General features: G+C 43.0%; 1 protein-coding gene across 2 annotated transcripts in view; it reads right to left on the bottom strand.

The window, feature by feature from the left end:
* Window positions 1-379: 379 nt before the first annotated feature.
* EBF2 (EBF transcription factor 2) overlaps window positions 380-25284 on the bottom strand; it is a 118637-nt gene continuing 93732 nt past the window's right edge. The window contains exons 8-16 of one of the 2 annotated variants that reach the window (XM_079328934.1): window positions 20476-20593; window positions 18608-18738; window positions 17128-17254; window positions 12245-12333; window positions 10721-10786; window positions 9690-9867; window positions 8765-8950; window positions 7860-8027; window positions 380-1745 (exon numbers count right to left, since the gene is read on the bottom strand). In XM_079328934.1, the coding sequence (XP_079185060.1) occupies window positions 1714-1745; window positions 7860-8027; window positions 8765-8950; window positions 9690-9867; window positions 10721-10786; window positions 12245-12333; window positions 17128-17254; window positions 18608-18738; window positions 20476-20593 (1095 nt within the window). In that variant the 3' untranslated portion in view covers window positions 380-1713. The remainder of the gene's footprint in view (window positions 1746-7859; window positions 8028-8764; window positions 8951-9689; window positions 9868-10720; window positions 10787-12244; window positions 12334-17127; window positions 17255-18607; window positions 18739-20475; window positions 20594-25284) is intronic. The other variant, XM_079328935.1, reaches the window with a different exon arrangement.

Here is a 25284-nt window from a genome sequence, read left to right as displayed (position 1 = left end):
CAGCCATGTGAGTTCTCCCAATTTCACAGCTCAGCTTCTACCATCCCTAAAGATCACCAAAAAACAACCAATTTTTCCTTACCCATCCATAAAACTACTGGGCAAATAGATAAATTCAGAACCTGAGGCCTTATTTGGGGTTTATTGACTAACATCAATGTGTTTCCATAGGGACAATGTCCATGCACCCATTAATTGTGTGGATTTTAGGGGGGTCTCTGTAGTGCAGCTGATTTTTTTTTCCCCCCACTAAAAATGGCTTTCCAACAACCAAATTCTTTAGAATGTTCTCTGGTGTAGTTGGATAATTTGTGGTTTAGTTTATCAGACTTGTCCTCACCTTCCAATTTCAGGAGAGGAGATGCAAAAGAGAACTAAATTCTTTTTTTTTAGGCTAAAATGCAGAAAAATCCAAAGCAATCGATTACTTCTATTAACCTCGATATATAACTGGCAAATACTTACCATTTAAAATGACTCAGGATAAAAGTGCATAAATCACTCAAATACATGTTCACCCTTTATAAATGCACCCTTAATATGAAGCATAACTGAATTCAAGGTGTTCTAACTACATGGAGAAACCACAGAGAACCCTTCCCCTCCTAATTCATACATTGAATCTATAAAATAAACTCAGTACCTCATGAAAAATCCGATTCACTCAAATCCCTAAGTGCCACTCACTCGTCAGCTGGGTCTTTGAGACTTAGCAGTTAATCTTAGTACCTGAATATTTTAATTGAAGCAAAAAAAATGGAAAGGGGGGGGAAAAGATGAGGAGGGGTGAAAAAAATTCCTACATGACCTGTTTAGCACAATGTAGGTAAAAGTTTCTGAGGGTTTTGTTAATCAGAAAGAATCCTATACATCCTTGCACAAGAATTCAGTAAGAGGGGGGAAAAGTGAGGAACAATTGCAGCAGTAATAATATATCTCAAACTTATCACTACATTTTTGCATCATCTTTCTTCATTGTACAACTGGAGGAAAAAAAGTCCAAAAAAGGGTTTAATTTCTACCTCTACATACAATAAGTTACAAGTTTATTTATTTAAATAATTGTAAAACATCTTACATTTTTTAAAGAGGTTAAACTATAAGCAAATACACACATACACCAAGTTCCATCATTCATGTCAGTTTGTCCTAGAAATTCTTTCATGCTGGTACCCTGTTTTGTTGAATTGTTTTTCTGCATAAACTAAATCAATATCTGAAAGGCTCCATAGAAAATAGAAACTTCAGCTTTTTTTACCCCTACAAAGTAAAACAAATTGTATCCAAAATATCAAGCTTGAATCATTTTGCCAATTTCTTTTTTTTTTTTTTTCCCTTTGAATATTTTACAAATCTCAGGAAGGTTTTCTTGTCTTCCAGGAAAGACTTTGCATTTCTAATTCCATTCTGCCAACTCTTGTTCATCCTGGCTCTTGCTGATTCTTCATTCCTAATGTTTGTGGAGTTGATGTGGTTGTGTCAGAAATATGAAACAGGTAAATGATGCAGATTTCCATCTTGTCCAATCCATAAAAAATGTTCCTTTTTTTTTTTTTTTCCTGGGCCTGGCTTTTCCCCAAAAAAGAGCTTGTAGTGCTATTTTTTACTTTTTAGTGGTCCATCACAATAAGTAGTTTTGTGCTGTAAAAGAAAAATGAAAAAAAAAAAAGGAGGAAAAAAGGGAAGAGGGAGAGCAGCAAAGCTGCCCCTTCCTTACATCGGGGGAACGACAAGACCAGTCATGGCTGAAAAACAAAAGTGAAAAAGATGAAATTGTGACAAAATGTTATGGAACAAAATACATTTGAGCCCTTTGTGAACAGTCAGGAATCACAGGGAGGGTCTGAGGTTAAATTCGAGATTTAGTGAGAACTGTGAGGACTGACCATGACACAGGCAATGGGCAAAGGGCTCCTCCAGGGTAAAAAGGGATAGATTTCTTCCAGTGAGGGTGGTGAGGAAATTCCCAGAGGAACTCTGTCTGCCCCTGGATCCCTGGGAATATCCCAGGCCAGGCTGAAGCACCTGGGACAGTGGGAGGTGTCCCTGCCATGGCAGGGGTGGATGGGATGGGATTTAAAATCCCTTCCCAAACCATTCAATGGTTTTCTGATCCTGTGAAAACCCAGGGTTATTAAATGGCTAAATTGAGAGAAGGATCAATTCATGTGCATTTGCAGAAAAACCTCCCCATTGTTGAGTGCTTTTTCTCTTGGAGATGGGCATTGCTCAGAACTGTCTCCAAATTCAAGCTGAACACTTAAAACCATCCTGAAAACCCAAAATTGAGCAGGGAAAAAACCAGAATTTTGCTCATCTGCCTGGAAGGGCTGGGAGCAGGAAAGGTGAGGAGGCAAAGGGAGCTGTGCTACCAACAAGGGAATTGCTGCGAGCCAAGGAATTCCAAGCCCTGAATCACAAACCAAGACCCAGGGCTGGGTTTTGCCAGTCTGGTTCCAGTACAAACAGCCTCACTTGGTTCCCCCCACATGTCTGAGTCACTGCAGCCTTACCTGGCACCCCCCCAGAGCACTGGGTTTATGTAAATTATTTATTAGTCACTCTCCTGCCTTTAATTGCAGCTCCACTCCTCATAACCAGCAGCATTTGGAGCTGCCTGGAACCAGTGCTGCTCCCCAAGGTTTTGAGGGGTAAGCTGAGTTTAGATGTGTTTATACAACAAATGAGTGAGTCACGTTTCCAGAGGGGCCTCGGTGCAGTGCAAGGTCCTAATCCTGCAAAGATTTATGGTCACTGAAATTTGTGGGATTATTGGTGTGTTTAAAGCCCCGTCCCCCTGAGAATTCATTTCACCCTTTCCTTGAGAGGGTTTTAAAAAGTGCTCTGGGCAAGTTCCTGGCTGACACCAGTCTGTTACTGGAGCTGTGTTTTTAAGCAACTGTGGATATGGTCTGTGATTTAATACAATAGGAAAATAAATATTTTCATATTTTCTTACTGGCTGGGGCTAAGGTCTCTGCCAATTTTGAAAGAGAAAGTGAAACCCAACAGCCTGAGGTCAAATAGATACTTTTGGTAATTGCTCTGGAATTTGCTGTTGTTTGTCATATTTTCAATCCTAAATAAATCAGGTAAACACTTCCATGCCTGTTTTTGGGATACATGTGAGTGCATTAGAGAAGAAATTTTCTGATGACACCAAGGATGCTGCTGGGGCCAGTGTAGTTTGAGCTCTGTTCCCTCTGTTTCTGTTCTATTTTATTAACAGTATTTTCAGATTTTTTTTTTAAATCAAGGAAAACTTCCAGAAAAGCAAAGCAAAGTTTAAAGCTGAGTTTTTGCCGTGTCCCTTCAAAAATATTTTGAGAAAACAGCGTGATTTTGGGAAGTTTCTTAACTTTAAATGAAAGTACATTTTTAAATATAGGATTGGAGGTATTAATAATAAAATAATCTATGTCTTGGAATGGAGCAGGTTTGCAGAGAAGCTGTGGCTGCTTCATCCCTGGAAGTGCCCAAGGCCAGCTTGGGTTGGAGCAGTCTGGGATAGTGGGAGTTGTCCCTGCCCTGCTTGGATTTTAATGTTCCTCCCAACCCAATTGATCCTGGGATTTTGTGATTCCATGCTCTGCTAACAGCAAGTTCATAACACAGAAAATACAGATAAAACCTTGGCATTTCATTCTCACCCTCACCTGCAACAAAGAATGAGTCAGTGGAGGAATATTGGCTGGAATTCTCACCTGCTTTTCCTCAGCTCATCTCAAGGCTTTTTTCTCTTTTCACACACCCTGCTCTGCCCATTTCCACCCCACCTCCCCTCCCCGCTGGGGCTGCACTGTCAAAAGCCTATTCCCAGCCTGGATCGCTTTTTATTGAATGTTTGGGAGGTTTGGATTAAGGTCTTACACTGCTAGCAAAGCTGTAATTATTTTTGCCTGTATTACTATATATTGAATCGATGTAACTTTTCAATAAAGGTGGTTCAATGCAGGACACTCCCTGATGAGTTGGGAATATAGCAACCACCAGTCATTATCCCAGAGGGTCTTTTTTTTTTTTTTTTTTCCTCTTGGAGGGAAATGGAAAAAGAATTAGAGATGAGCCTTATTGTATTAACCTTGACAGCTTGCAATTATCAACTGAAACACTTGATTAAAATTGTCACAAGGTTGGAGAGTTTTTTTTATAAATAAATAATCAAAGATGAGTAGCACCCAGATGATCTGGTGATAGGCACCTTTAATGGGTACAATTAATAACAATCATAAGCCTGGGGAGTACAAGTGGCCTTTGGAAAACTGTCTTGGAGTGGGAAAGGATCCATTGGAATTAAAATCTGAGAACTGGGAAGGGGATTCCTGCTGAACTCCAGGATCATGGAATGGTTTGGGTTGGGAGGGAAATGAAAAATCATCTAATTCCAACCCTCTGCCATGGCAGGGACACCTCCCACTGTCCCAGATTATCCCAACCTGGCCTTGGGCACTGCCAGGGATCCAGGGGCAGCCACAGCCCCTCTGGGAATTCCACCCCTCCCAGGGAGCAAATCCTCCTAAAATACGTTTTTGGGGAAAAAAAATCCTCCCTACAAACTGCTGGAATAATGGGAACATAAATCTGAGGATGATGATGGCACAGCTGCTCCTGTTTAGACTGGGGTTTAATCCAGGCTTAAATACTGCTATGGATAATTTATATGGAAGCTCTAATCTGGATTTTCATTGCTGCCTGTAAGGAGAGTGGCATGCTCTGAGGGGTTGATAAATAATAATAATAATAATAATAATAATAATAATAATAATAATAATAATAATAATAATAATAATAATAATAATAATAATAGTAATAGTGGAGAAGGATAAGAATAAGGAGAAGAAGGAGAAGAAAAGGAGAAGAAGAAGGACAAGGAGATTATATAATTATATATGTAGATTATGTAAATGTAGATTATATAATTATATTTCTTATTAATATTATTTTTATTATTACTATTATATATTGAGGAGATGTTTTCCACATGTTATGGGTGGGGAAATTCAGAATTAATGGCCTTTGGAAAGGGGCCTGCACATATTCACTGCCTGCCCTGTGTTTTTACTATTCTCTCTCCAGCAGCATTTTTGGATACCTAAATTCGATAAATCAGCAAATAAACCCTAAATCCCATGCCCAGCACACCTCTCCCTGGTCTGCAGCCCCAGGGGGTGGTAGAGGCTTTTATCCATCTCCCACTGCCTGGGTCCAGGCAAGGAGCCTCTTTGGGAGCCTCCTGTTGACTTTTTGGCCACATCTGTCTGTCAGCACTGTGGGAACGTTAATTTGGATATCAGGCTGCGTGTACCTGGATCCTGTCCAAAGCATGTGCTCCCCAGCTTGCATCAATTTAAATATTTCAGCTGGAATTTGCATCCATGGCTGGGAGAGTTCAGCAGTTACCAAGACCTGGTGTAACAAACCTTGTTTCCTCTTGTTGTGTCACTGAGCAGTCCTGCTCTACTGGATTCTTATATTTAACACTTGTAGAATATGAATATATCTATGTTTGTGTGGATGTACAGGTAGAAAGCCCACAAAGAAAGGGATGTGGTGAATAAATTCTGTATCCATTTATCTCTGATTTTCTTAATTCAGCAATTATTCACAGCCTTAGCTCACAGATTAATCCTGACCAGCTCAGGACTGGACTTTGGTCAGTAGAAATGGATGGTTTTAGCTTTGAGATTTTGCTATATTTAATATTAAAGCTCGATTTTTAGTATCTCTCATTGATTACTGATTTATAGACTGGATAAAATACATTATAGACACCAAATGGCACCAACTGGTCTCTAATACTTTATTTCTTTATAGGCTGAGAGAGAAACTCTTCCTAAGCAGACCCTTGAGTGTTATCTTAAGGAAATTGATTAATTTAAATATTTCAGTAATTTTTAAATCTGTCCTTTTTCTGTCTCCCAGCCTGAGTGATTCTTTCTCTGATTTGTGTTTAGCATTACCTCAGCTAACTCTTTAATATTTAGTCTTAACATTTAGGCCTTCTCTACATAAGAGTTAGACAAGTTTAACCTTAAGGCAGACTTAAATCTGTTCATTCACATGGTGACATCAATGGATCTACCCATTCATGGGAAGAAAATATCTCAGGAAAATGTGGATTTTCTTGTAATTGGGGCAGAATTGTTTCAGAATTCTCTGAGCTAGCCTTTAAAGGCATTACTGTTTTTGTTCAGCACACTTAGAATTTCCTCATTACATAAAATAATCACACTTTCTGCAGGTCCCACTGGCCCAGCTCAGGGTTTATATCACACCCAGCCCAACAGGTGCTGTTTGTGGGGCTCATTTGGAATTACCACTGGCTCTTGGCACGGCTCAATTCCCAGAGTTGTGTTTCCTAGGCTATCTCCAGTGAAGTCTGAAGGAGCCAGATGACTTCCCAAGCCCTATAAAGGCATTTTTTATGAAGACTTGGAACATATTTATGTGCTGCACACACACCCCTCCCAGCCTGTTAAAAGCAAGAATTCCGTACAGGTTTCCATTCTTATCTCACTGCTCACATTTGTTTCACAGATCACCTTTAAAAGGGCTGTAAATGGGCTGTGGGACTCAATTCCCAGGCTGAGCCTAAACTTTGCAGCAGGTTTGTGTTCTGGACAGAGCTGGGAATGAATTCTGCTCTGTTTAAAATGTCCCCAAGCCTGAGGAGAAGCCATTCCCCACAAAAGAGTTGCTGTTCCACGATATTCCAGGGAAAGGCATCCCTGCCTGGGTAGGGTTTGGAACTGGATCTTTAGGGTTCTATCCCAGCCCAAACCATTCTGGAGTCTGGGACAGAACCTTCCTGTGGAAACCATCAAAGTAAATACCTGGCCTCGGCTTAAAAATCAAAATCTTGGATTAATCCTTTGTGTTGGGTTGATGTGGCCAGAAATGTGAATTCTGTCCCCATCTGCTGGAGCCAGGTGGGGCAGTGCCCCTGATCTCCTGGCACATATTATCTGCTAATGGGCCATCTTTAAACCAGCTGGGCAATCATCTTTATCCTTCCCATGACCCACCCTTCATCCAGGAGATATCTCCTGTTAATGGGCCATTGTTAAAAACTGGGTGTGGCAGTGACCCTGATCTCCTGGCACATATTATCTGCTAATGGGCCATCTTTAAACCAGCTGGGACAATCATTTTTATCTTCTCACAGCCCATCCTCCCTCCAGGAGATATCTCCTGTTCATGGCCAGTGAGTCCCAGGGCATGACTGATAAAATTCCATCATCCCACTGGGAGATGCTCCACCCAGGGGGAGGAGCCAAACATTTCCTATCCAGATAAAAACTGAGATTTGGAACAGCAGAGCAGCCTTTCCCACTGGATTCCAGAGGAAAACCAGACCCTTCCACATCATCCCTGCATCTTCAGAGGAAACTGCACCTTCTCCAGGAGCACTGCTCCAGCTGAGCCACATCTGCCCCTGCAGGAAGATGCAGCACCATGGAATGGGACTGTGCCACCACCCTGACTGACTGACGGGTGTCAGCTTGGATTCTGACTCTGGCAGGGTTTGGGATTGTTCTGTGTAATACTGCATTTCTATTTTAATTTTCCTAGTAAAGAACTGTTATTCCTATTCCTGTATCTTTGCCTGAGAGCCCCTTAATTTCAAAATTATAATAATTTGGAGGGAGGGGGTTTACATTCTCCATGTCAAAGAGAAGCTTCTGCCTTCATTGGCAGATACCTGTCCTCCAAACCAGGACATCCTTTAATCCAGTTGGACTGGGGCACATTTTCCCTCCTGAGCCCTGCACTGGCCATCTGATGGCCCTCGAGGTGATGATTGGTGCTGGCTGCATTTACCCAAATTGAAATTAAATGTGAATTAGCACATTCCTCACCTCTGAACCCATTCCCATTGCCACTGGAGCAGGCAGGAGAGGGGGACCCTTGGGGTCTGATGACAGGAGCAAAGGCACTCTTCTGTTTGACAGCAGGGAACACCGAGGAGGAGAACGGGAGGATGGAAGAAGTGCTGGAGGAACCAACTGTGGGACTTGAAGACATCACTGCCAAAGGGAAAAAAAAAAAAAGGATTTCTCATCAGGAATTCGGTAAAACTGCTTCAAGAATCCGTTTTCTGATTCCTTGTTCTGCCTCTCAAATGAGTCTTATTATCTCAGTGAGTATGATTAGAGTAAATCTGAAGTAGAGGGAGTTAAACACATAGTTCAAAAAATGGTGTTTAATTCTTTCAAAATTAAGGGTGCCAGAAAATTGAAAGTCATCAAGGGAAAAACAGAGTCAATAGGAACAGTAATGGTCTGTCCACTCAGTGTCCTTGGCATTTGGAAAGGGTGGCAAATCCTGGGTCTTCCCCAGTTTCTTACAAATTAAATTTCCTGATGGTTGTAAATGGGGAGTCAATGGGATGTCAGTGGTGTGTCAATGGGGTATCAGAGGCAGGATGGGGTGTCAGTGGGGTGTCAGTGGAGTATCAATGGGGTGTCTGTGGGGCGTCTGTGGGGTGTCAGTGGCAGGATGGGCTGTCAGTGGGCTGTCAGTGGGGTGTCAGTGGGGTGTCACTAAGGCAGGATGGGGTGTCAGTGGGATGTCAGTGGGGTATCACTAAGGGTTTCAGTGGGGTGTCAGTGGCAGGATGGGGTGTCAGTGGGGTGTCAGTGGGATGTCAGTGGCAGGATGAGGTGTCAGTGGAATGTCAACGGGGTGTAAATGGGGTATCACTAAGGCAGATTGGGGTGTCAATGGGGTGTCAGTGGGGTGTCACAGGCAGAATTAGCCGTACATCCGTAGGGGGAGCCCGTTGGGGAGCCGTTGATGAAGCCGGGCGAGCCGGGCACGCCCAGGTTGCCCATGGGCACGTTGCTGTAGCCGTTCATGCTGCCGCTGGACGTGCTGTAGTTGGATTGCTGCGGGGTGGAGCTGGACGAGTACCCCCGGGGCGAGATGCTGCTGGTGTTCCGGATGTAACCTGCAAAAAAAGAACATTTCAGAGCACCTCCATGGCTTAAAGCTTCCTCCTGCACATCCCCTGCTTAAATAAATATCATTGACATCCAGATTTTTAAAATAATTTGGGCAGTGCTGTTAAATTCGGTGTTTTTTCCTGCAGTTTAAGTTCTGAACTGACTTTTTAAAGTGACCTGATGTACATTTCGCCAATAAAATTTGATTTATTAAAACTTTAAATTCATTCCAAGATCTGGACAACATTGTGTGGGCTTATGTTTACCTGGGGTAGTATTTTATAAAATATATACACTTTAATTTATGGCTACAAGATCTTTTAAGCACTAATTAACCAATAGAACACTGCCAACAAGAATATTTATGTTTCTAACCCAATACTAAGAAATTTTGTCTAATTACAGCATGACCTTTCTCAGCCAATCCTGTTCAGACACACACAAATGCATTCTGTCACCTTTGCAACTTTACTCTTTGTAGATCTTAAACTTTAAACTTTTTTCTACGTAACATGTCTCTGCTTTAAACTTTACATCAACATCCTTACTTCTAGCACGTTTATCCCTGTTCCCTGTTTATCTCTGCCTCTGGTATAACAACACAAAGGTGGAAGTTCACATTCCCCACTGAGATAAGTTTTATATTCATTTTGAATTTTTCCCGATTCAAATCCCGTATTCTTTCCCACGCTTTGATTTACAGAAATTTGAGGATCTGTCTCTTTCTGAACACCCCCAGCTCACCCTGGTTGTTGCCCTGTGCTGACTCAGAGATGCTGACGCCCAGCTGGCTGCTGTAGGAGTTGATGCCCATCATGGAGCTGTGGGCAGGGGAGCTGGAGAGCGCCGGGATCTGCGCGGGGTTGCGGGGAACGCTGTACAGAGCCTCGGCGATGTCGGCCGCACGCTTCAGGATCAGGTCCTGGGAACGAGGGGTGGGATGGGAGGAATGGGAAATGCTCCCTGGGATATGGGAATGGGAAATGTTCCCAGAGTTTGGGAATGGGAAATTATCCTGGGGTTTGGGAATGGGGAATTGTCCTGGAGTTTGGGAATGGGAAATGTTCCCTGGGATATGGGAATGGGAAATGTTCCCAGAGTTTGGGAATGGGAAACGTTCCCTGGGATATGGGAATGGAAAACGCTCCCTGGGATATGGGAATGGGAAATGTTCCCTGAGATATGGGAATGGGAAATGTTCCCAGAGTTTGGGAATGGGAAATTGTCCTAGGGTTTGGGAATGGGAAATGTTCCCTGGGATATGGGAATGGGAAATGTTCCCAGAGTTTGGGAATGGAAAATTGTCCTGGGGTTTGGGAATGGGAAACACTCCTTGGGATATGGGAATGGGAAGCATTCCCAGGGATATGGGAATGGGAAGCATTCCCAGGGATATGGGAATGGGAAGCATTCCCAGGGATATGGGAATGGGAAACATTCCCAGGTTCTGGGAATGGGAAACCTTCCTGGTATATGGGAATGGGAAATGTTCCTGGGGTCTGGGAATGGGAAAACTTCCTGGGGTTTGGGAACAGGAAACCTTCCAGGGGTTTGGGAATGGGAAGCTCTACTGGGGTCTGGGATTGGGAGATCTTCCTGGGATCTGGGAATGGGAAACCTTCCCAGGGTTTGGGAATGGGAAACCATCCTGGGATTTGGGAATGGGATGGAAAACCTTTCTGGGGTTTGGGAAACCTTTCCTGAGTCTGGAAAAGGGAAATGTTCCCTGGGTCTGGGAGCTGGAAACCTTCCCATTCCACCTCCAGCAGCCTGACCTGGTTGTTGTGGGGGGTCCCATACAGGGCCTCGACCAGGTCAGCAGCTCTTTTCAGCAGCATCTCCTGTGGGGCAGAGGGAAAGAGGTGTTTGAATGGAAAAAAAAAAAAAATAGGTCTGATCAATAAAATGAAGTAAAAGAAATATATATTAAAGAAAGAAAATGAATAAGCAAAATCAAAAATTAAATTAAATATATTAAAAAAATAATTAAACAAAAAGAATAAATTTATTATAAATAAAAATAAATACAAAAGTACAATTAGGTAAATATGTAATAAATAAGACAAAAATTAAATACATAAATACAATAAGCACAATACAATAATAAAATAAAATAGGAGAAAATAAATAAAGTAAAATAGTAAATTGAATAAGGGAATGGACAAGACTAGCCTTATATAACATTTTAAATACAATAAATAGACAAATGGGATGGGATGGAGAAGAATGGAATGGAATGGAATGGAATGGAATGGAATGGAATGGAATGGAATGCACACAGAAAAGAATGGAATGGAATGGAATGGAATGGAATGGAATGGAATGGAATGGAATGGAATGGAATGGAATGGAATGGAATAGAATGGAATAGAATGGAATGGAATGGAATGGAATGGAATGGAATAGAATGGAATGGAATAGAATGGAATGGAATAGAATGGAATGGAATAGAATGGAATGGAATAGAATGGAATAGAATGGAATGGAATGGAATGGAATAGAATGGAATAGAATAGAATAGAATAGAATAGAATAGAATAGAATAGAATAGAATAGAATAGAATAGAATAGAATAGAATAGAATAGAATAGAATAGAATAGAATAGAATAGAATAGAATAGAATAGAATAGAATAGAATAGAATAGAATAGAATAGAATAGAATCATGAGCGAGTATTCTCTCAAGTGACTCCAGTGTTTGTGTGGTCACTCTGAAGCCCAGCTGTCTTCCCCAGGTGTTATTTACAGGTACCTGAGGAATTTAATCCATCCCAGCGGGTCAGAGCAGCCCCCCCAAACCACGAGTCCCTTTGGAGCCGGCAGGGGCTGGTCCTGGCTCGGCCGCGCCGTGTGCGGGGCTCCTCCGTGACCCGGAGCTCTCCAGAGTCCTGAACCCGCTCCGCCTCCGCAGCGCCGAGCACGGAGACAAATCCCAGATGTCCCTGTGCTCCCCCGGGGGTTGCAATGGATCCTTTGGCACGGACGTGTGTAGGATTCAATAAATCCCTTTGCATGGACACAGCATTTGGGTTCAGGGATCTGCCACCGTGGATGGGGCTGAGCTCAAGGGCAACGAACTGGGAGCGTTCACTGGATTTAATTCAGTAGCAAAATGACAGAGACTGAGCTCTAACACAAAAATCACTGTGGGTTCTAACAATCCTTTTTTTTCCCACACTTACAACTAATTGGTGAATTCAGATGTGATTGTCATTTAAGGTATAATTGTGTCTCTTTTATGAGTTAGAAGTGAAAGAGCACATTTGGTGGGCTGAGTGAAATGCTTGAAATTATTTTACCTTAGCTAATCTTTCGGGGTCCCCAGGATGTCTTGGGATGACCTTCTGCAGTCTTTGGAAGCCGTAATCTATGGTAGGTTCATTTAAAGCTGGAAGGAAAACATAAAACCCCACCACATTTTATAAGAATATCTAAATATATATTTTTATGTGGCTCTGTCTCAACAGAGCAACAGAGAAATCACAACTTCTGCCCTTAAAACTCCTCCAGTTTCCCTGTCTGACTTCTTCTCCTCTATCAAAGACTGAATGAATAATTTGCAAGATGCAGCAGCACTGTCACAAAATACTTCATTAAGGATGAATGTTTCACTCTGAACAAAACCATGACAGCAATAAAGCAAATTATGAGACAAATACACACCAGAACAGGTCTTGTCCTGCTGGTTACACAGCCAGAAATCAACCAGCTCCTCTAAAATCAGAAATCAGTGTTTGCTCCTCTAATAAACACATCCCACACGTTTTGCAGTCCCAAAGTAGGACACAGCTCTTCATTAGACACGTTCCCTTTCCCAATTGTGTGTTCTGCATACGCTGCCACTTCCCTGTAATGATCTGAATCTCTGGTGGATAAACCAGGATATTTTGACCCAGATCCTCAGTTAGCAATAGCTGGCAGAGCCCTACTGGCGTCACTGATGATTTCAGAAAACTCAGCTCTCTCCTAGTCTCTGCTAGGAAATCGCAGCAATAATAATCGAATTTCTGATTATTCAAACTCCAGTTTCAATTGGTGCAGAACCCAAAAGTCAGCTTGCAGCATTGTGTGCTCCAACACCTCAGCAGTGCCACTGTACACCAGCACAGTTACAGGGATGCTTTTCTTCCAATTCCCTTGTTCTTCAGAATGCACATTTTAACACAAATGACACATTCATGCTGAGGATTCTGTGAAGAATTTCATGACACATTTAATAAGTAACATATGTAAGTCCTTTAGCACTACCTTCAGTCAGTGCTGGCTTAGACCTCCTTGTACCATTTGTGGTCCTTTGGGGGAAAAAGAAATCTTTATTTTTAAAAATATCTAGCACTGGCACAGCTGAAATCCCTGATTACAAGAGATGCTGATGGTTCTTATTGAATCATCCAAAAAAATCCTGAGCACCTCACAGGAGAACCATCTCCTGCACCAGGAGATGAACCCATCAAGTGAGACAGACTTTTACACTGATCCAGATTCCCTGTTTATCCCTGTCTGCCTCTGGTATAACAACATGAAGGTAAAAGGTCACATTCCCCGCTGAGATACATTTTATATTTACTTTTTATTAAATAATTATGGCATGGCATGAAGTTTAAATATTACAGGAGATAATCGAGTGGGAATTGAGCAGAGAAAACCCAGACCTGAGAATTTAGTCTTGGCTATACTTAGAATGTGTTTGCTCTCCACTGGGAGCCATTCTGGTTTGCTTAAGGAGTTTAATAATACACATTTCAACTGCCACAGAATCTACATCCCGTTTGGGAAGAGCAGTTTTTGGGGGGGTGGGTTATTTTGCCAATAATCCTGAGAATTAGAGGCCAGTTCCCTCAAGAGCCTAAACATCATTATGTGCCATTTCTCTTCTTCATCACAAATCTACTCATTTAAGTTCTATATCTAAAGCTAAAGAAATATGAGATATATAGGAATTCAAACATGTGAAATATAAAGGAATTCAAATATATATAAAGTTACTAAAAATAGCCAGTGGGAATATGCAAAATGCTAATTCAGGAAGCAGAAGCTGGCTGTTATTCAACAAACATTTTTCCAATAGATTGACATGGGCAGTTTCATCCTGATAGATCAACAGCAGCAAACGATTTCCCGACAATGCTGAATTGTTCTCAGGACTCAGAAATCCTGAATCAATGTGTACATTATGTCTTTCAGCACAAAGGTTTTCTGTACAGCCTGCAACTAAATTGCCCACCACTGGTTTTACTCATTAATGGAACAAAAATATCTCTGTTGTGAAATTCTGTGAAAAACCAACAGCAAGTATTTGGAGGAGTAAATGACACCTTCCCAAGTGGAGGCCAAAGATGAGGAATCCACCAAGTTTAAGCAGCTTCTCCAAAATCTCATTTCCACTGAGGAAAGAACTGCTGGGTCAGGAGTGATTTTTCTGTGTGTTACATAGAAATATGCCAGAATTATATCCAAATGCTTTGGGGTTCATGGATTCAGAGATCATAAAGGGGTCTGACACACAACCAGGCTGTTAATCCTAGAAATCAGATATCTGAAATGAAACCCCTCAGAAAATGGACTCAGGCACAAAATCCCTTTGGCAACCCTCAAATCCAGAGTTTCAGGTTCAAAGGGTCTCTTGAACTTCCCAAAATAATTTAAAAAACTGGGCGTGGCATGATATAATTTATACACAAAAAGAGAAACCACCTAGGGAATAAATTAAATTATCAGTGAGCCTGTAAACCTCTCCTTAGCATGCCTGTTGTAAGAACAGATTTGTTGTATAAGAGTAGGGAGGGATCTAAACGTGTCAACAACTGATTTTATTTATGTGAGGCTCAGAGTCTGGATGGTTCTTCCTCTTTGATGTTCTTTACCCTTCCAAACCCGTGTTTTCATCTTAAACACATCTATTCTGACTTGCTGGGATAGGAGGGGAAGGATTCTCACAGCTGAGCAGGTTCTTCCACGACACTTGGCTGCATCTGCCAGAGCTGCAGTGGCAGCTCAGCCCCTCTCTGCAGGGCCCAGCTGCAAAACCCACCCAGCACAGTGCTGACATTGGAAATATTAATTATATCTGCACACATCAAAGCACATCAGGCTGCTGGAGGAGGATGATGCAGGATTTACCCTGAGTGGCAGCAGCTCGTGCTGGGATCACCCTGGGAGATGTGGGAGATGTGTCCAACAGCCTCAGCACAGCTCTGCAGCTCACCTTGGATTTACCCCACAGAGCACAGCTCAGGGAAAACAGGAGAATCCTGTTTGGGTAGCTCTAGAATCATCCTGAACCCATAAAGCTGCAGCAGAGGCAGAGCAGTTTTTGCAGTGGGCTGCCCAACCTTTAAGGTGTTAACAGGGAAAAGGCATAAAAGTTTGAATCATGGAATGGTTTGGGTTGGAAGGGACCTGAAAAATCATCTTGCTCTATCCTGCTGTCATGGGCAGGGACACCTTCCATTAGTCCTGGGTGCTCCAAGCCCTGTCCAGGGATGGGGCAGGCACAGATTCTGTGGGCAACCTGTGCCAGGGCCTCACCACCCCCACTGGAAGGAATTTCTTCTGCAAATGTCACCTTAATTTCCCCTCTCTCAGTTCAAACCCATTACTCCTTGTCCTGTCACTACAGTTCTTGATGAAGGGTCCCTCTCTGGTTTTCCTGTCAGCCCCCTCAGATCCTGGAATTCTCTTTTTCCCCATGTCTCTCACAGGCTAAAGCAATGACAGCAGGAAATGCTTTGTCACCTCAGCTTTTTCTGCCCAACTCACTCTTCCAATTTATAGAGCTCTCTGCACCCTTGTAAGTGCAGCTTCTCACAAGCAGAAAACAAGAGCTCCAATCTCCTTACAAGATTTAGTAAACCAGCACCTTCCCACCCCTGGATCCTGGCAGAGAGGCTGATACAGCACAACCCAGAGCTCAGCCTCTCCCACAGATGATTTTATATTGCTTTGCTCTGACAAGGTAACCCCTGGAGGATTTCTGCTCAGCAAGGAAAATTATGTTCCAAATCTCCCTGATATACACATTTCCAGGTTAGCATCTCTGTGACAAAGTAAATGCAGAGCTGTGATCAAAGCTGAGCTAGGAAAGCCTCCAAGATGTGCCCTCAGCTGGCATAAACTGGTGTGTTATTAAAGCCAAGGGAACTATAATGGAACCACTTACAGCAGCAGAGAATCTGAATTTGTGTCGTATTAAAAGCAGAATATGAGGCTGCAGCAAGATTAGCAGCAGAGAATAAATGTCTTTCTATTCCAGGAGCAGCTGATGAAAGGAAAGGGATTCAGAGCAGGGATGTGTGTGCAAGCTGCATCCTCACCAGATGAAGGCACACACGGGGGCTGAACGTTTGGGTGTGATGATTTAAAACCAGGCTGTTATCTCTCATTTGAAGTATTTCATTTCTTACTTCAGCTGCTGGAGTTGGTTCAGCAGCTGCCATTCCCCTCCAAGGAGCATTTGTCTGGGTTTTGCTGAACTCTTCTGCTCATCATTACATGTCTACACAATCCTTCTGGCTTCACTCTGACAGGAAGTTTTCCACGTGGGAACCTTTTGGAGAAGTCCACACGTCCCATTTTTGGGGATGAGAGGAGGTTGATGGCTGGGCTGCAGCACCCTGGGTGAGAGCACTTGGGGTGGAAATGCTGAGAGCCCCAAAGTGCAGCAGTGCCACTGTGCAGGAGCCCAACATAAAATCACTGATGAGCTCCCACAACAGCCTAACTGTGCCAGTCAGATTCAGATTTACCCTTGAAATGGATAGCTAATTTTTATATTTGTCTTCCCAACAATTTCACCATTTTCTTTTTACAACAATCTTGGTGGGATTCTTTCAAAAAAAACCAAACCAAACCAAACCAAAAAAACACCCCTCAAATATAATCAGGTTGAATATAAATATTTGGTTGCATGTTCTGTAGGCAGACCCATGTTGTGACAGCAGCTGGGGAAAATAATAATAATAATAATAATAATAATAATAATAATAATAATAATAATAATAATAATAGTAATAATAATAATGTGGAGAAAAAATGCCTCATGAAACATCCTCCTTACACCCCAAAATGTCACCACCGCCAGAGTGGCCATGGAAGAGCAAAGGGTAAAATGACCAATTAATTAATTAATTAATGAAACCAAATCACCAGCACAGCTCCTGCAGCCCAAATGCCAGGCACCCACCTGTGTAGATGAACCTGCCTGGTGCTCCTTTGCAGAACTGTTTGGATTTGTAGGACAGGGTCACCTCCACCACGCCGGGGATGTGCCGGGGCGGCGTCTGCACGCGGATGGCGTGGGGTGTGATCAGCTGGGGATGCAACAGCACAGGCAATCAGCAGCCTGCTCCCTCCTTTCATTCCATGGGTAAATCACTGAAAAATCTGCGTTGGAAGGGTCCTAAAGGTCATCCAGTCCCACCCCCAGTGAACATTTTTCTCTGTCGCAGATTGTTCCAGGTTCTGTTCAGCCTTGGGAACTTCCAGGGATGGGGCAGCCAGAGATGCTCTGAGCTACCAGCACCTCACCATAAAAATGTCATCCTCATCTCCAACTCTTCCCTTGGTCACTTTGAAACCATTCCCCCTTGTCCTGCCACCACACAAACTCTTTATTTTTATTACCACTACAAAACAGCAAAGGGATACACTTATTCAGTTCCTGGCCTCCAGAGGAGGATCACACATTTTAGGATAAATTGTCATCAAGAAACTTGTACTGTTAAGCCCATTAATTAATGGGTTATTCCTTGGCCCAAATAGATTTTTATTCCTCCTTCCCAAACTCAAACCCTTTCTTTATTTCTCTGCCTTTGCTTATGTAAATAAACCTGTGTAAATAATAAACCCTGTGGAAAAATTAGTAGAGTAACTAATTAAGTTCATCAATGGGTAAAAAAAGATATGGAAATATCAAATGTCTCCTTCAGCTCATATCAGGAGACAATTTCTAATGATTTCTTTGATTTTATAGATGCTTAAAATTGTTCAGTTCCATTCTGGGTATCACTCAACAATATTACAGAGGAAGAGAAACACATTCCATGAATTCCCTTCCCACAGGTTTCTGTGTCCCACCTCACACAGCACCACAGATAGGAACAGGAATTAACCCTGTTCCTCCTCAGAAAAGGGAATTAACCCCATTCCTCCTCAGAAATGAGAATTTACCCCATTCCTCCTCAGAAATGAGAATTTACCCCATTCCTCTTCAGAAATGCGAATTTACCCCATTCCTTCTCAGAAAAGGGAATTAATCCCCTTCCTCCTTAGAAATGAGAATTAACCCCGTTCCTACTCAGAAAAGGGAATTTACCCCATTCCTCCACAGAAAAGGGAATTAACCCCATTCCTCCACAGAAAAGGGAATTAACCCCATTCCTCCTCAGAAAAGGGAATTAATCCCATTCTTCCAGAGAAAGGGGAATTTGTCCCACTCCTCCTCAGAAATAAGAATTAACCCCGTTCCTCTTCAGAAAAGGGGATTTACTCCATTCCTCCTCAGAAAAGGGAATTTATCCCATTCCTCCTCAGAAAAGGGGATTTACCCCATTCCTCCTCAGAAATGAGAATTTACCCCATTCCTCCTCAGAAAAGGGATTTTACCCCATTCCTCCTCAGCAAAGGGAGCTCTCCCAGCTCAGGGGTGGGGCAGCTGTACCCACCTCACTCCACACCAGCATGGTCCCAAACACCACCTGCAGCCCATCGAAGAAGTTGTCCCCAATGATGATCACCATGGCTCCTCCTGTGGTCCACCCCTCGCTTGGGCTGATGGCTTTGATGCAGGGTGTGGCTGCACAGAGCAAAAAAAAAAAAAACATCAAAACATCACTTTAAGGTGTCTTTTTTTAATCCCCCTACCAGTTTTGAGGCTGTTTGCTGGGTGTAAATCCCTGGAGGAATTCCTGTGAGCATCGAACATCTCAAGTGATGCAAAATTGCAGCTGAGAGCAGCTCCACCCATCCACACCTGGGAATTCCTCAATTCCCACTGCTGCCAGAGGCCTGGGACAAGTCCCTTTCATCCACTCACCCATGAAGGCTGCCCACAACTCCACAAACCCCAGAATGTTGAGAAATAAATAAATAAGGGAGTGTTTTCTGCCTTGCAAGTGTTAATTACTTGCCTATTCATTACTGGCACTTAACATGGTGTCATTAAAGCCTAATAGGCCAACTGTAGTGGGTGTAAAAATGAAACTCTTAAATGGTTGTGCAGAAGCAGCTTAAAAAACCAAAATAACACCCACTCATTAGCATATGATCCTACAGACACAAACCCTGTGGAAAAAAAGTAGAGTCACATTCATTAAGTTTATCAATGGGTGAGAGAAGATACAGGAATATCAAATGTCTCCTCCAATTCATATCAGGAGATAATTTCTAATAATTTTCTTGATTTTATAAAGTCAAATTTTATTTTTTTTTTATTTCTTTCTTCCATATGTTCAAGGCCTCCGGACTATGCATCCCATCAGGAACCCAATATGGTTTCCAGGCCATAACCAAAGTCAATCCATCACTCCATTCCCAATGTTGACAGGGTCAGAGGTGGAGGGGAGCTTTGGCAGTGCTCCAAAAACATGAGACTCCTTTGAACAGCCAGTCAATCACATCCAATCAGTCAAGGAAAAACTGGATGGCTTCCTAGGCTAGGAATCCTGGGATTTTCCTTCTACCATTTCACTGCCCGCTGGGGGAGAATTAACACCACTCTGAATTCTTTACTGATTCAATCATTTTCTTCCAGTTCATTAATTCTTCTTTTAGGTTGATACAGGGCACAGCTAAGAAGTGGGGCAGCAAAACATTATAATGAAATAATATCCTAGCTTGTCTATTCCACTAACATCACCAGCTCTTCTCACTTTCAGTGGCTGCAGGAGAGGCAAAGGCACTGATAAAATTTTCCAGCACTTTCCAGTCGTTTTTTGAGCACTGGCTGCGTGAGGGAGGAGGAATGTTTTGGGAAGAAGGAGAGGAGGGGCCGAACGTTTTGAAACTTAACAGATACAAGAATTTGTAATTGCTTGAATACAATCCCCAACCCATCCTGGAGCTGGCCATGAGTCTGGCTTAGCCAAACAAACTCCCATCAATTAGTGTCAGCTCCCTCTGCGCATCGTTAGGCTCCGTGCACAGTTTGTTTAAGGGAACCAGTGACACTTTTTCATACACATCTTGTGCTGCAACGGCTCTGTTTAACTAAGATGTCATCTTGCCTAATTTGCCTGAAATCAAATCTATCCCAGCTGAATGAGAGGGCTGAAATTTAGATAATACTCGGTGTTTCTGTGTTTTTCATCTTTGCGGTACATACTAATTAATAAATTGCAGGGGGAGGGGGAGCTAGTCCCTTAGATGTGAGGAGGATCACATTTTGCATGCAGTAGACACTGTTTTCCTGCCTCTGCCTTCCCCAAACCCCCTGAGGCTCTGCAATTCCCCCTCAGCTCTCCTCCACTCCTGAAAACAAACAGGAATGGAAGAATGGGGAATTTCTGCTCTGCTCTCCAGACAACGCTCCCACCTTCCGAGGGGTCGAGCCTCCTCGCCCTCCGCCCGTGCTTGGAGTTGTTGTGCACAAACATGTTGTCAGACACGGCCAGCACATGCCCATCCACGTTCACTGTTGTTGATAGCACCACCTGGATATTGAGAAAGAGAAGGGAAAAACAGCCAGGTGAACGGTTTATTAGAAATTCAACTTGTTAAGGATTAATGATTCAGTTCAGTGAGATTCTTGTTTTGTAAAGTGGCAGCGCACCTTGCAGGGGTGGGGGAAATATTCTCAGCCTTCATTCAGGGCATTAATTGAATTTAACACAGCATCCTGTGGGCTGTATAAAGCCTCACTGTATAATGACCTGCAGGATGGAAACTCCATGAAAACAACACCTAATATCATGCATGGTTTTGACATGAGAGTGCACAGCGCCTCCTGAAAAATCATCTGAGCCTGAGCACCCCAAAACAAGCAGGTTTAAACCTCAACCTCCATGACTGGGTTGCTATTTGAATTCTTAGAGGAAGTAACTGTACATGTTAATTAATCCCACTTTAGTTTTTACAGTATTCAAATGCCATCAATCCAGGAAGATATGTGATTCAAACCATGAACGTTTGGGAAAAACAAACAGCTTTTTAACTCCTGGAAGAAGATGCCCTCTGATTGAGCAGCTTTGGTGTAAATGAGTTTAATTCCATCCCACAGCCACACCTACAGTAATGCACAGCCATGGAGAGTCAGACCCTGGATGTGCTCATGGATTTTCACAGCCTCAGCTGCCACAGCCGAGGTAAGAGAATGTCAAGCTCCAATTGTTGATAAAAGTCTCTCCAGCACAGAGCAGGAGAGACCTTGCCCTCCCCAGGCTTAGGCGAGCTTAAAGAACACTTTCTTTCTCGAGACAGCTCTAATTCATTCCAAAAGGCTCTTGTCATCCTGTACTCTTATACTTCTCAAGCATTCTTGTCACAGAATGTGTTGCTTTTGTGTGCCAGCAGATTTCCTCATTCCCATTAGGGTGGGGTGTGACTCTATCCAAAGGGAACGTTTCCCGCATGACATAGCTGAGCCCACTCAGATGCACTTCATTATTTTCCCTTAAACAATGGAAATAAATTTTAGTCTCTCACTGGCCAGCCCAGAGCACACTGTGGCAAAGGGGAATAGGCCTGAATTATTCCAGTGTCTGAAATATTTACAGCAAGTGTTTAAATTGCAACCAAATGTAAATAGAAAAGTGTGTCTTGTATATAGAGTTACATGGTGGAATAGAGACATCTCTGAGCTCACTTAGACCAGAGGGATCAATGCACACCCAGGAGAGAACAGGGGCAGGATTGAAGTGTTCACACTTGAATAGAACAAGGAATGTCCTGAGTGGAAAAGGGACCCACTGGGATCACCCAGTCCAGCTCCTGGCCCAAAATCCCACCCTGGACATCCCTGGCAGTGCTGTCCAAACACTCCTGGAGCTCTGGTGCTGTGCCCATTGCCTGGGGAGCCTGGGCAGTGCCAGCACCCTCTGGGGAAAAACCTTCCCAAAATCCAGCCTTCCCCAAAATCCAACCTTGCCCAAAATCCAGCCTAACCCTCCCTGGCACAGCCCCAGCTGCTCCCTGGGTCCTGTCACTGCCCCAGAGCAGAGATCAGTGTTGGAATCATTGTTTGGGTTGTGCACAGCACAAGAGCCACATTTTGGTAGGAGGTGAAGAAAGTCCCACAGCAATGGCAGAGTAATGGCAAGAACCAGTCCAGGAGACAAGTGCTGAGCATCCTCTGCTCCCTGAGCCAGCAGGGATGGAAAATGCTCTTCCAGACCTCTCTCCATGTGTGGTTCCATTTTTATCCACCTCTCCCATCAATGACTTGGCCTGTCACAAGCTGGGACCCAGGGTGAATAAACAGAAGTCTCATGGACAGGATGAGATGCAAAGTTCAGATCTGGAGCAGAATCTTCTCAAAGTTTGGGACCTTTTCTGCTGTAATCTGAATTTCAGCAGAATCTTCTCAAAGTTTGGGACTTTTTTGCAGTAAACCGAATTTCAGCAGAGACCTTTGTCATTGCTGCACCACCACCACCCAACTCCTCACTCATGGTGTAGACAAAGGACACCTGAAATCATGGGACTTCTTGACTTTGCCCCAGCCATTCCCTCTTGCCAGATGGGGATCACAATACAATTATTTTATTCTGGAGATTAAAAAACAATGTTTTATGGATAAAAGGAGGAGGAATGTGCATTCCACCATGGTCTCTAACTCCCAGGCCCTTCCCTTTCACAAGCCAACTGCTTTCCCCCAGTGAGTATTTCCTGGGTCACCAAGGGTGACCCTTTCCATCTGGAATCAATCAGTCAACTCCTGACAACTTCCTGAAACACCTCACTCCATTTCCTGTTCTCTCCCCCTTCCCTCTTTCCCCCTGGTTTGCTTCACTCTTCAAAACTGCAGGCCACAGCAGCTTAATGTTAGAGGGTCAGACACAGTTAGACTCCAAAACACTACACAAGAACACCTTTGACCTTCAAAAATCTTTACATCTTAGCTAAACAAATCAAGGTCAACATTTCTTACCATTACCTTGTTAACCATTTCTATGCACTTTTGCCAATACCCTCCTGAACACGTATTTATCAACAACACTTGTTCTCCCAACGTCGTAAAATAGTCCAAACCCTTTTTAAACCCCCTGTATTTAGTGCTGATGAAAGGTGATGTGAAAACTTCCCTGGAGATTCAAATTCTCACTTTTGCACACAGGGCTGGCAATGTTTCTGGTGGGTTTTTCTTTTCCTACCCTGATGGTATGATAATTTGGCTTCTTTGTCTACTCTCAATGGATGATCTTTTACATAACACCATTTGTGAATGCAAAATTTAATCCAAAGGGAATGAACTGAGAACAACAAAATAGGTCAGGTAGGCCACGGATTAGGGCCAAATTTTGGGCACAGACAGCATAAAAATTTAAGATTTTGTGCCACTCAAAAGCTGGACTAAACTGTCAGCTCTGCTGGGTTTCAAAGGGAAGCAAGCAAGAAAGAAATAGCGAGGGTAATGTGTTATTCCTTCATCCTCCCAAACACAGATCCCATCTCCCCAGAACTCTGGGGGAATTACAGGATTCTGAGCTGTTTTCACACTCCTTGAGGTTCTCCCTGCCAATCTGCAAAGGTCTCCTTATCAGCTGGGAGGCCACAGCCACGGAGCAGTGATTCCCCAGCAGACCTGGGGAAATGCTGGAGCTGGATCTCCACATTATTTTGGTTTCCCAGGTGGATTTCTGTAATGCAATCCTGGCTCAGAGCCCACGGGGAGGGTTCACCTCCCGTGACATCCAGCCAAGGTGTCTTTAGCACATTAAACTCAGCTCCTCTGAGCTGCAGTGCCCCTCCCTCCCCTCCCTGCACAGCTCAGGGCTTGTGTTTCTTTACAAACCTTCACCTGGCTACCACCAATTTCCCTCTCCTATCTATGTTCTATCAGTACTTTTATATTCCAAAGTGTGCTGCTCTTCAAATCACAGATATGCAAATCCATTCACATCCCCAGATATAAAATCTGTATCAGTCACAGACACCTATTTAGACATATGGTACAAACATTCCAGGCATTTACTTACATGTAACATATCTCATCACTGTGTAAATGATCTCTCTCAAAAAATTCCTGTTACCATTCCAAGTGTGGAAAAAATTCTTTATGACATTGTACATCTGGAAACAATATTGAATTCCTGATGCACTTTCCCTTAAACTCTCTAGTCACAGCACTGTGTTATTCTAACTTAAAAAAAAAAACCTGCTATGAGGATTTTTATGTTATTATATTTTCTGCAATAATTATTAATATAGGATATAATAATGTAAAATATATTTGAAGAAATAATAATAATAATAATAATAATAATAATAATAATAATAATAATAATAATAATAATAATAATAATAATAATTTCCAGCTGAGTGGAAGGAAATATGTCAGGCCTCATCCTGCTGCCTGGACTTGGACAGGGCTCCCATTGATGTCAACAAGAATTTTGGTTGAGGGAGTAACACAGGAGGAGAGTCTGGATGTGGTGAGTTTGCTTCAGAGTTGGGTTAGGAATTAGATAAACAACGTGGAAAACGCCAGCAGCCTCATTCTGCTCAAAACTTCCATGGAATTCTTTGGGAAATGCTCTCCAGGACCCTGAGCCTGCAAACTGAGGATGACAAAGCAAACTGGGCACTTTCACCCTGGGAATCCAAAGGATTTTGGGACCCAGGGGTTGGGCACCACTTCTGATCACTGACACTTTGTCTCCTGCTTTTATCCACAGCCAAACACGGAGCTGCTTTCATAAAATCACTTGCAACCATTTCCACCTTCTGCCTTTGACACTTGTTTTAAAGCCTGATGATGAGGGAATTTATGGCTTGCAGTCTCAATTTATTCCTAGTAAATTTATATTTGAAATTAGCTTTAAAATGATTATTTCCCTTCCTGACCTACCTGGGGGTGATTTCAGAAGCAGTTCCATCCCTCCTCACTGCAAGTATCTGAGCCATTTGAGCTCTTGTCCAGCCCCTGTCCCCTTAATGACCCATTCCTACATCTGCTCCAATGTCATTTTGCTCTCTTTTCACTGTAGTTAATCCAGTGTATTGTACCCAAACAAGAAATCAGAGGGGCCCAACACAATAAATCCCCTCCTTTCTGCTGGCAGTGGGAGACAGAGTGGATCTCATCTGTGGTTTGTTTTTAAAGGATGAGACATCACTCTGGGAACTTTTTATCCCCATGGATATTTGGCCTTCAGATCTGAGCACACTGAGCTTCTTCAGTACT

This window comes from Erithacus rubecula (assembly GCF_903797595.1).
Source record: "Erithacus rubecula genome assembly, chromosome: 29".
Classification (NCBI taxonomy): domain Eukaryota; kingdom Metazoa; phylum Chordata; class Aves; order Passeriformes; family Muscicapidae; genus Erithacus; species Erithacus rubecula.
The sequence above is the reverse complement of the archived record's forward strand: the minus strand, read 5'-3'. Positions and strand labels throughout refer to the sequence as shown.